General features: G+C 59.7%; 1 protein-coding gene across 2 annotated transcripts; it reads left to right on the top strand.

The window, feature by feature from the left end:
* The first annotated feature begins 1,466 nt into the window (after window positions 1-1,466).
* LOC115339221 (corticoliberin-like) lies at window positions 1,467-8,717 on the top strand. 2 transcript variants are annotated; one of them, XM_030008873.2, is made up of 4 exons: window positions 1,467-1,749; window positions 6,540-6,672; window positions 7,443-7,531; window positions 8,072-8,717. In XM_030008873.2, the coding sequence occupies exons 2-4, from the start codon at window positions 6,591-6,593 to the stop codon at window positions 8,486-8,488; spliced, it is 588 nt and encodes a 195-aa protein (XP_029864733.2). In that variant the 5' UTR covers window positions 1,467-1,749; window positions 6,540-6,590; the 3' UTR covers window positions 8,489-8,717. The 2 variants fall into 2 exon arrangements, with proteins under 2 accessions (XP_029864733.2, XP_040978251.1); XM_041122317.1 differs by lacking the exon at window positions 7,443-7,531 and having other exon boundaries at window positions 1,471-1,749.
* Window positions 8,718-11,594: the final 2,877 nt, after the last annotated feature.

Raw genomic sequence — 11,594 nt, 5'->3', positions numbered from 1 at the left:
ACTGCAAGGGCAGAACGTGCAGCGGAGATGGGCTCACCAGCCTCCCTGCGGGCGTCCGTCCCCCAGGGACTGCAGGCGAGCCCGAGCTGGGGGGCAAGATGCAGATCTCCACTCGCTATGGCAGGACCCTGAGCCCACTGCACCTGGGAGCCGCGCCGACACCATGACCTGCACTCTGAGCCGTGTTTGAGGGAAGTGATGTGACTCGGTTGGCTAAATATACCCTTCAAATGGCTGGCACCGACCAGTGGTGCTGGTACTGTGGCATTTCCCGCACTCTTCGTTGCTTTTGCTGGTGCAGAGGGACGTGTATGCAGTGTGCTGCAGCCAAGGATGCAGATACAAATACCAAGGCTGCAACAAACTCCCGGTGTTAGAGCTTTGCCCAGGGGTAACACAGCCTTTACACGCAGAGCTTGGGAAATCTGGGCTGCAGCTCCACAACACCTCTGCTGTCGTGCAGGTTCTCCTGGAAAGGGGTGCTGAAGAAGGCAGCAAACCAACCACAGGTCCTTGAGCCGCCAGACTGCCTCACTCCACTATTACCACTGCTCACCCGCGCAGCCCCATTTCAGCTCGGAAAGCAGCACACGGGGTGTTTTACACCCTCAAAAGCAGGGCCCAGCACAGAGCAGGATGAGACAGGGGCAGCCCAGGGCACTGGTGGGGCCAAGGGAGAAACAACGGCTGGAGCAGCCCAGGAGCTGTCAGAGACTCTGCAACAGCCGATGGAAATCACCCTTTGCAGAGGCGGTGAGGACCACAGCTTGCCCCATGGCTGTGTGTCCTGCCACGTATACACGCTGCTCCAGCCCCGCAGAAATGTGTTGTGCTCCTCCGGACCAAGGGACACTGCTTCAGATGAGCCTGGGTCCTTTGGTAGCATCCGTATTTTCATGGCAGGAGGTTTTCCACCTTTTCCTTTGCTTTCCTCGGTTCTACAGCCAAAATGGCTCTTCTGCCAAGGATGAATGAATGATCAGAATAAATCACTCCTCTCCAGATCTGCTCTCGTAAAGCCGTGAGACACAGGAGCTGTTCTCCACTCCGAGTTTAGCCTTGTTGGAGGATCTGCTGGCTGAGCTGGAGTGGCTTTAGGGTGGAGGGGGATGCAGACAATGCCACAGCCCTTGGTCAGGGCAGGACCGAGCTTTGCCTTATGCTCTGGCTCCATTCAGAAAGGCAGCATTTAGGAAACATGCTTTTTTGGTGGGTGGGGTGAAAATGAGGGTCTTCTGCTTGTTGAACCGAGGAACAGGACCCCTCCATCCCCCCAGGGCCAGGGAGGGGGGAACCCAGAGCAGCTTCGTGCCCAGGCTGGACCCAGGCACTGGAGGATGCTCTGCAGCTCCCGCAGCCAGGGCATCCCTCCTCACTTCCCTCTCTCTAACAGCCAGCCAGGCACTTTCTCATTTTCAAATGAGTCGAGAGAGCCACTAAAACACAGAATCGGGTCTTTGGGTGGTTTGGTTTTTTTTTTTTTGCTTCACTTCTCTTTGCCGCCCTGTCTGTCCAGCGTGTAATGGAAATTTTACCACAGACGCTCACGATGAACAAACAGGAAGCCAGCAGAAAGTGTGGCAATTCGCTGTAGCCCGGCTCAACTCAGTCGAGTGACAAGAAAGGCCATAAAAGCTGGCGTGGGGGTGGCAGGGTAGAGGAGAGCAGGCGAGAGGGGCCAGGGCTGGGCAGCCAGTGCAGGGGATCCGACCTCTGCCTCGCCTCCCCGGGGAAAACGCAGGTTCGCAGGTAAGGCAGGCACTGCCCTGCACCTTCTTTTTCTCCCTTCTGCAGCAGTGATTTCTAATTATTCTTGGAAGTCCTTACTGCATTTCTGCTTGGCTCCTTCTCACAGCGGAGGAGGTCGGGAGGAGTCTGCCGCTACTTCATTGCTCTGTCCCAAACTTACTAAAACTTTACCGTGCTCATAGAAACTAATTCTATTTGGCTTTTTCTTTTTTTTGGTCTTTGTAAGCCTGTAATGCAAAGCTTAAAACCCCTCCAAAGTTGATCACAGATTTGCAATAGATGTATTCGATAAGAAAAAGCTGTGCTGTGGCTCTGCAATCCCCTTAGCTCCTGCCTGAAAGATTTTTCTTTCCTTTGCTCCCGGGCAAATCTAGAGTCACTCCATTGAAACACATTGCCTTCGCTGCATGTGGGGTACCTAGAGATGCACCTGGCTAAGTCCATACCATACACGTGGGAACCTGTTAGGACCCAAGCGAAGCAAGAAATCCAGAAAGGGGCTGAAAATGGATCACAGATTCCTCTGTGCCTTTTTCTGACAGCTTTTCTAGGCCCACTCACCTCTTGCATGGAGCTTGTCAGTGCCAAACTTGAAAAATCCTTCCCTTTGATTTTGTAGTTAGTTCACTCACTTTAATTCATGAGCTTTTAACATTTATTTTTCCACTCTTACGGCAAATCTCTCTGCCATGAGACTGCCAGAAAGGGCAGCCAGAGATCTCCTTCCCCAGAGAAGCGATTTTCAGCATCCCATAGCAATAGGAAGCTGAATCGGGAAACACCCCCCCTTACCTGCAGAGATGGACAGAAGATTTTTGTGTTACCAGATTTCAAAATCCAGGGCAGCCCCCGCAGAAACATGCTCTGCCTCTCACACAGGTGCTGCCATCTGCAACCACGGGAGCGGCTGCTGCGGAGGGGAAGGAGATCTGCTCTTCCCTGCCTCCGATGCTGATGGCCCAAGGAATCGCAGCAAGGGAAATGCATTAGACTTGAGGACAATTTGAAGATAATGAGGTGCTAGAGGATTTCCTGGGGTGCAGGCAGACTCTCCATTAGTGGTGTTTACAGGAACAGGCAGGTCTCAAAAATGGTTAAGGCAGAGTTAACCCTGCAGCCCATGCCAAGCCCAGCCCTTTTGGTCCCCTGCAGCCCCATATATGTGGTTCTGCACGCTCCTGGCCCGGGGCACTGCAGCCCTGAGCCCCAGTGTCCCTGTTTAACAGCGGCACTGGGTGATTTCAGCCCCTCTGGGCTCGTGGAGCCCAGTGCTCTGCCCCACACAGCCAAACGCAGACCTCTGCACCAGGGGAGCTGGGCTGCACCTCGTGCTCCCTCTCCGAGACTGTCCCGCGCTCATTACATGTGTTGAAATGCAGCCGAAGCCTCTTCGAGCAGGCGCGCAGCCTTCCTGCTCCGGACAGCCCCTGTCCTTACCAAGAGGCTGTAGCATGCCCAGGCATGCACCTCCTTTCTTTTAAAAACAAAAAAATATCCACCGAGAACTAGGGTCAGGATTTCAAAGGGCCTGCGCTCATGTGGTTACCCTCCTCCCTGCTCCCATCAAGGTAAAGGGAGAAGTTTTTCTCCACCACCGAACCCAGGACCACGCGCAGCCCAGGCTGCTCAGAAACATGGCACGGGGCAGGCATGTCTGGTGGCCATGACCATCCCTGCTTCTCCTTCCTAATCCATGCATATGGCTCAACTGGAGATTGTACCGACCACTCTCTCTTGGTCTGTCTGATGCAGCTCGTGCTCTCAGAGGCCCTGGGCACCTCCTGCCATTCACCTCGGTGGCTGGAGAGGGACAAATCTTGTACCCGTGGCATGAACCTTTCTCCTGCCTGCACTTCACAGCTGCAAAACCTGCAGGGCCACAACCAGTTCCTTAGAGGAGCAAAGCCCTTTGGCTGGTCCAGTTGCAATCAGGAGATGCCCATGTTCTGCAACAGTTTGGCTTGAGCAGGAATTTCAATCAAGTGACTCAAAGCCCACATGGGAGCGTGCAGGGCCGGGTGGCTAGGGACGTTAGGAGGATCAGGCAGGTCCCACAGGCAACCCCACCGTAAAACCAGAGTCCCAGTGCCATCTGATAACACGGACAAAAATATCCGCCACTGGCTGTTTAACCCATGGACACAGCCATTCAGCTGGCCCACGGCTGCACGTCCCCAGCCCGGGGACACATCCCTCCTCCTGCCCCTCTCAGCACCCGCTTCGGGATGCTGAGCCCAGAGACAGTCCCGGGTGCTGCCGTGAGCCACCCCGGCAGTGTGCAACGGTGGGAACGAAAAGGACGGGGAAAGGATGGAGGGCGAGCTGCCAGCCTGGCGCAGGCGGCATTCAGGCAGGGGTTCAGCCCTGCCAGACATCTCATTCCCTCTCCAACAGCCTTGGCTCCGTGCATCAAGGCATCCTTAGGGGAAAACAGCCTCCCAGCAGCATCTCTTTGGGAAGGGGCTGTTCCATGCAGAGCGCAGGGGTTGAGCCGGGACGGAGAGGAGAAGTGCCGCTGTGGGAAGGCAGAGCCAAGGGGCTGCTTCTCTGCTTTCTCTTCCAAATTCCTCAAAGGTTGGGGGGTCTGGGCGAGCACATGGCGTGGGGCACGGGGTGTGGGGGACGGGGCGGCATGGGGTTCGGCGGCTGCCCAAGCGAGGGGCACCTCGAGGACTGTCTAACCTGAGAATGGTGAAACATAAGGGTCAATCTCAGGTTCGTCAGCCCGTGAGATGCCTTCTCCAGAGCAGGATGGGCAGCGCCGGCCCCCACCGGCACCACGGCCGCCCCCTCCACCCAGCACACAGGGGATGCACGGTGGGGAGCAGACGGGCACCGGAGCTTTGTCTGCAGCCTTTCACCGATACACGTGTGAACCCTGGCACGGCTGCTTGTGACGATGGGGAAGGACCAGGGCAGGTGCCAGTCCCCAAGGAGAAAAGGGAGGAAAGTGGCCGGCAAATCCCACCCGTTCCTTGGGAGAAGCTGCTGGAAGCTTGGCCACACTTCAGCGCCGAAGCTGTCACGGTTGGCAAAGCAGCGGCTGCCGCGTGCAACTTGCTGGAGTGCTAAAAGTGCCTAATTAGGAGCCTCTCTGACTCCTACCAGCTGCGAGGCCGCCGGATCCATGCCTCTGCGAGCCAATGAGCGCAGCTGAGGGGTGAATTTGGCATTCCTGAAAGCATCATTAACACATCATTCCTCGCACTCCTGACTAGAGGAAGAGACAGTGACATCCCTGAAAGTGACGATAATGAATCCCCAGACAGCATGCGGGGCCCCTCAGTGCTGAATGTGTCAGTAATTTATGAAGGGAGCAGAAAAAAAATATTTTTAATTTTCCAAGTTGAGCTTCCTAAATAAAACACGAGTACAAGATGCACTTGTTGGATTCACTGTCTTTCCTACAATTAAATGACTAATCCTAAAGCACACAGACTGAAAGAAAAACCATCTAAAGCATTCCCATCCCCATTGCTGGCCATGGGGGTAACAGATGAACCGAGCTGCATCTCCCTGCGTCTGCTCCTGGCCGTGAGGGTGTCAGTGCCGGAGCAGCTCTCCCTGCGCAGAGCCACTGGCTCGCTCCTCCTGAGCCAGGGTGGCCCCCAAAGCCCCACGGGTGATGCTCTGGGTGTCAGCCCCTCTTGTTGCAGCTCTCCCCCCGCCTACAGCCCCTCGCCTTCCCAAGCGCTACTTCTGCAGAGCAGCCCCAGGAGATGGGGCAAAAAGAGTTTTGCAGAGAGAGCCCAGCCCCACGTGCAGAGGAGCAGCCAAAATCATTGCTGTTGGGACCCCCAGGCACAGCCACTGCAGCCGGAGGGTAGAGCAGCCCCAAAACGTGGGCTGCCTCCACAGCAAGGGCTCCCTGGCTGTCAGTGCCTGGCTCTGCCGCCTCAGCTCCCGTGGCCCCGAGTCATCTGGGGTCACCTGTCCCCATGCTTGGCCTGTGTAAAAATAAGCCCCAGAATCACTTGCATGCATTGCAGCAAGTGGCAGAGAGCAGCTGGGTAGGCAGGGGAGCACCAGCACCCGCTGAGTCCCAACCCGACTTTAAGGAGACATAAAACCATGCCGGGACCCCCCCCAAGCAGCCGGGCAGCACGGGGGACGCAGCTATGTTCCCCCATGCTGGGGGTCCCCGGAGCCAGGGCTGGTGGAGCCGCTTCCTTCTCCTTCTGGGATTTGGGGGGGGGGTCACATTTGCCCTTAGCACCCAGCAGGTCTGGGAGATGCCCTGGGAGCTGCAAGCAGGGCAGTGGCAGCCCCTAGCCAAGGGCTCCTGCCAGCACCGGGGGGACAGGCTCAGCACCCGGCACAGCCGTGGCACGGGGACAGGCTCAGCACCCGGCACAGCTGCAGCACGGGGTCAGGCTTCGGGGGACAGCGGGAGAAGCAGGCTCAGGTGGAGCACTGGAAATTGCAGCGGTTCTTGATGATTCAGTAAAGAAAAGGACTTAGAAAATGCACCGCGCACAAAGCAAGTGGGAGGCAAACGCTCCCCCCGCTCCAGCCTGCCCGACAGCTGCTTTGCTTCTGCTAGGAGTTATTTTGCAGTTGAGGGGGTGCAGGGGAGCCCCCAGCTCGCTGCCCCCCCAAATCCCTTTAGCCCTTTTCAGTGACCCTCCAGAAAGCAGCTGAGCCCTCGTTTTTTGGGTGGCTCCTGTCCTGGAGGAGGATGGGGGTGGTTCTTGCCATTCATTCAAGTTCTATTTAATGTGGGTTGTTTTGGGGTTTTTTTTCCCCTTCTCTTGAAATGTTTATTCCTCATGAGGGAATTTTAATTTTAGAGACAGCAGCACTTTTGCAAGATGAAGTGATTGCCGAGCTCCAAGTGCCGAATGATGGAAGCTCCAGCAGGGAGGGAGGAAAAGGCAAATGAATCACACGCAGGAATCCCTCGGGCCCGACTGGCATCCAGAGGTGTGTGTCTGTGCTGGGCGACCGGGCCAGGGAAGGAACGTGCCTTTGGTACTCCACCAAAGGGGGAAAATCGCATTCCAGAAGTGCATTTATGCTTCTGAAGTCAAGTTTTCATCTATGTGATACTAAGAGATGGGTCGTTCAGAGGAGCTGGGGAGGGTGCCGGGGCTGCCTTCGCCAGGCAACTTCCGAAGGAGCCGCCAGCACCGACGGGGAAAACTTTCCCTGGGAAATGAAGAGGTGCAGAGCTCAGGGCTGACCCCGCACACGCGTGTGCGCCCCGGCGTGCCCCTCTGCCACGGGCACCCACGGCCCCGCGGGGACCACCACCCTCCGTGGGGTTTTCCAAGGGATTGAGCCTGGATTCTTGTCCCGGTGCGACGCGGGAGTGGGGGTCTCGGCCGGTTGGTGCTGCTGCACCCCCAGTTGCCTCTGTCACACGTGGACGGTCCGTGATGTGCACGTACACCCCCCCCCCCCCCCCCCCGCCTCCCCAAATCTCCCAAAGACCCCCCACCCCTTTTACAGACCCAGGAACACCCCTCACACCCTCTTTGCCCCCCCACACACACCCCCAGGACCCCCCTCATATATCCCCTAAAACCCTCACCCCCCCTCACCCCCCACGTACCCCCGTGTACCCCCAAAATTCCCGCCCCCCCCCCCCCGCCCCGCCCGTTCAGCACCGCGGACAGCTCCCGCCGCCCCGGCCCCCGCTCCGCGCCCGGCTATAGCGCGGTCACGTGGGTCCCGCCGCCGCCCCTATATAGCGCGGTGGCGGGCGGCCGGCGCGGTGCGGTGCGGTCTGTCCGTCTGTCCTGTCCTGTCCTGTCTGTCCTGCCGGGCGGAGCGGAGAGCGGTGAGCGCAGCCGGGGAGGGCACCCCCCTACCCCTCCACCCCCCCCCGAGCCCCAGCCGGTCCCGGTTCGGGGAAGGGGGTTCCAAGCCCCCCGGGGGGGGGGGGGGGGGTCCGGTCCTGGGGGTGTGAGGGTCCCATGGCCGGGCTGGGGGGTATCGCATCCCCCCGGGGGGGGCGTCCCGTGGCAGGAGGAGGAGGGTTCTAGATCCTGGGGGGGGGTCCTGTCCTAGAGGCCAAGGGTGTCCCGTGCCCGGGGGGACACCCAGCCCCGGGGGGGGGGGTCCCTTCCCGGGAGCAGGGGTGTCCCAGCCCCGGGTGGGGGGTTCCAGCTTGTCCCCAGGAGGTTTCTGTCCCAGGGACAGGGGAGGGGAGGTCCCATCTGCAGGGGTGGGGGTCCCATCCTCAGGGGTCCCGTCCCGGGGGGGGGTCTATCCCCAGGGGGTCTCATCCTCACCCCCCATGGTGTGAAGCCCCTCGGGTGCCCCCTGACAGCAGCGGGGGGGATGTGGGGGTCCGGGGTGGGGGGGGGCTGTCTTGCAGGCGTCTGGCCCCGGAGCGGCTGCCATGCGGGTCAGGATGATTTCGGCTGCCTCCGTCCTCGTCCTGCTCTTCCTGCCCTCGGAGACCTGCTCGCCCCTGCAGTGGCCCCGGAGCCCATCCCGCAGGCTGACCCTGGCCCCCCAACCCACCTGGGAGCCCTGGCCAGGAGCCCAGCGATCCCCGGTCCCGGATACCGGCCCCTTGCCACAAAGACTGTGTCAGCCCCACGGGGCAGAGCCCACCCTGGCCCCCCGCACCCCACGGGCGCTGCAAACCGGCAAGAGGCGAGATGGCAAACCCAACTCGCTGGATCTCACCTTCCACCTCCTGCGTGAGTTCCTGGAGATGTCCCGGGAGGAGAGACTGGCCCAGAAAGCGCTCAGCAATAAGCTCTTGCTGCAGAGTATAGGAAAATGAAGGAGGGTCGGGGGGGGTGGGGAAGGGGGGGGGAATGAAGAAGACCGACCCTATAGCGAGCGGCCATGGCAGAGCGGAGAATGGGGGGGTGGGGGGGGTGGGTGCCGCTGCCCAGCCAGGGGCTGGAGCCGTGCCCAGGGAGCCCCCCCCCCTTGCCCGGTGGGGTCCCCGTCGCTGCATCCCGCGTGTTGCTCTCGCTATTGTGCATTAAAGTTGCCCTCGCACTTGCCCTCCTGCCATCCTCTTGCGCTTCCCCCCCCCACCCTACACAGGGCTGGCAAAGGTGACCCTTTCCTCTGCTTCCCCCCCTGGGGGGGTTATCCCTGATTTTGAGCCCTCCGGATCCATCCCCTTTCCAGACACAGGGTTTGGGAATGCTTTGACATACCGCTGTTGCAGCAACTGTGGGTAGCGAGCATCCTCTCCCCTCCTCGAGCTGCTCAGTCCCTACCACCACCCATAGACCCAAACCAGGTCTCCCCAAAAACACCGGAGCAATCCTAGATTCATCCCTGGGTGAAAGGCGCCAGCATAAAGCGCTCTGAGTGGTGCAGCTCCCGCCTCTCCCGCCCGAGGAACTTCGTTCCTCGGGCGGGAGAGGCGGGAGCTGCACCACTCAGAAGTCGTGGGAGCACGTGGACACACACACACGTGCGTGCATGTGAAAAACCACCATCAGCTGCACAATAAGAAGTGAGGTTGCACAAACAGCTCCCGGCATCAGGATGGGGCAGCGTGTGCTGCAGAGGGGTTCACGGTCAGTCCTGCAAGAGGGTCTTGAGTTGGTTGGGATGTGGTATTGGGGATTGTGTCCCACCACAGCCCATCAGCAGCCTGTGAGGGATCAGCATCACCCACGAGTGATCGCCATGAGCCCATTACCATCACCTGTGAGCCCATCGGCATCACCCATGAGTGATCAGCATCACCCATGTGCCTGTCACCCACGAGCCCATCACCATCACCCATGCAGCCAGACACCAGCATCCCACAGGAATTCGAAGGTCCCTCATCCTCCTTCCAGGGCTGTGCTAGCAGCAGCTCTCGAGCCGGCAACCAAAAATATCCTGGAGAGCACTCCTGGTTCTCTCAAACCAAGTTTGATCTTCTCTGAAGCTGGTGGTTACATGGGACAAAGCTTCTCCTCGCACTACTAATGCACTGTGATCACTTTGTGGGCTCGGTTTTTTTTTTCTTCTGTAAAGGTACATTTTCTCCCATTATGAAAAAAAGGCAAGGAATATATAAAAGCAGTAATTACTGCAAGGAAAGGGAGGAACAGTTTGTTAAACCAGAGGCAATTACACACAGCCTGAGGCAGCCGGAGCAGCTCAGAAGCACTTTTAACCCTCTCTGGAAAGCTGGGGCCTCGCTGGGGCAGGATGGGGGGGGTCTGGGACCGGCTGAGCTGAGGCCCCCAGACCTGGCAGGAGGAGGAGGAGAATTTCTGCTGCTGGCCGGGTGCCGGCAGCAGCCTAAGGCAAGTCAAGCGCTCAGGGGGTGGCCTGGGACACGAGTGGGGGACAGCTGGGTGTGGGGGTCCGTCCACGGGGGGCTGCACTGGGGACGGTGGCTTAGCAGGCACTGGTGGCTCCTCCTGCCCCGTCAGGGACGCGGTACCGTCCGTGGGTGCCAGCGAGTTCCAGCCGCAGCAGCCCCGTGTCCTCCGGCCACAGAGCCCTCCCGGGGCAGACACGGCTTTTACAAACAGGGTTTGATCCGAGCCCAGGCTGGGAGCTGCGCCCCGAGACCCAGCCGGGGCTTTTCCTCCTCCAGTATCGCTGCAAATGGTTCCGAAAGCCACCGCTTCCTGGCCTCGCAGCAAGTTTGCACCTTTTAGCGTCACAGCTGGTGGTTTGGGACAAGGCTTAATGAAACCTGAGCTTGGTGGCTCTCGGAGGAAGACGAGCATCCGTGTAAGAGCTTTCCTGACTGTGCATCAGCAGCAAGAGCATCACAGCCCTCCCAGGGGGTCCTGGCCCCCTCCCTCCTCACTCTGTGTCCTGCACTGAGGCACGGACGCCCCCCATCACCTCAATCCCCCTCCCAAAAACACAGCCCCGTGCTCGGAGCGGCCGTTGCCATCGCAGGCTGTGCAGGGACCGCTGCCTGCCAGCCCTTGCCTGTGCTGCTGGCATGGGGCTGCGAAGCAGCACTGGGGCAAGACGGAGCTGAACTGAGTTTGGGGAAGGCTCCCAAGCACAGACCATCGTGGTGGGAGGGTTTGCCCTGTTGCATCTCCTGGGGGAAGGAGAAAAAGCGTCCTGGGGGCCCTCTGCAAACCACAGGGTCCTCGGCCTCACGTCCCCACAGCCGGCTCAGCCATCCCAGCCCTGGGTGACCGACCAGGGGTGGGCACAGGGACAGACAGGACCTCTGACACCCCAGGGACATCAGAGAGGGGACAGACTGACCCTGACCCTGCACCCCCCAGCCTGGCGGCTTTCCCTAAGGTCTTCTCTGCCCCAGCAGCTTTTTTCCTCTGCCCCTCAGCGCCTTTTCCAAGTGAGGCCGCAGCAGTTCACGGTCGATGAGCCAAACACCGGGCTTCAGCGAGGGATCGCTCCAGCCCCGGCTCCATGTCACCGCAACCTCTCCCCTGCCCAACCACCCTGAAGCCCCTTCCTCCGCGGTGCCGTGGCCTCAGCTCGGAGGATGGCTCGGGGTGGTCCCTAGGGGACCAGAGAGGGACCAGAGGCTCTGGATCTCCTCCCGCTCATCGGTGACCCTCTGCATCCTGCGCTTCCTTGGCCCCTCCGGTCTGGTGTACGTGGTGCCAAACTTCACTCCCACGGTCCCCAAGAGCGCAATTTCCAGCTTGTGCCGGCCGGGATGAGCCCAGGACACGCTGCTGGCAGGCAGAGAGGCAGAGCATCCTTCAGCTGTCGGCACACAGGCAGAGCATCCTTTGGCCGTCAGCACAGCGGCCGCTGTTTGTATTTAGCATTTCAAAGCGATGGGAAATCAAAGGTGCGCAGGCAGCAGCGGGCCTCAGCCACGGCAGCAAACAGCCTGGCTGCGGGGTGGGAGCCCGGAGCCTGCCCACGATGAAGGGCCGTATGTGGGTACTAGGTTTCATCCTCAGTTGGGGCGAGGATGAAATTCT

This window comes from Aquila chrysaetos, chromosome 3, assembly GCF_900496995.4.
Source record: "Aquila chrysaetos chrysaetos chromosome 3, bAquChr1.4, whole genome shotgun sequence".
Taxonomy (NCBI): Eukaryota; Metazoa; Chordata; class Aves; order Accipitriformes; family Accipitridae; genus Aquila; species Aquila chrysaetos.
This window is presented reverse-complemented; position numbering and strand designations above follow the sequence as displayed.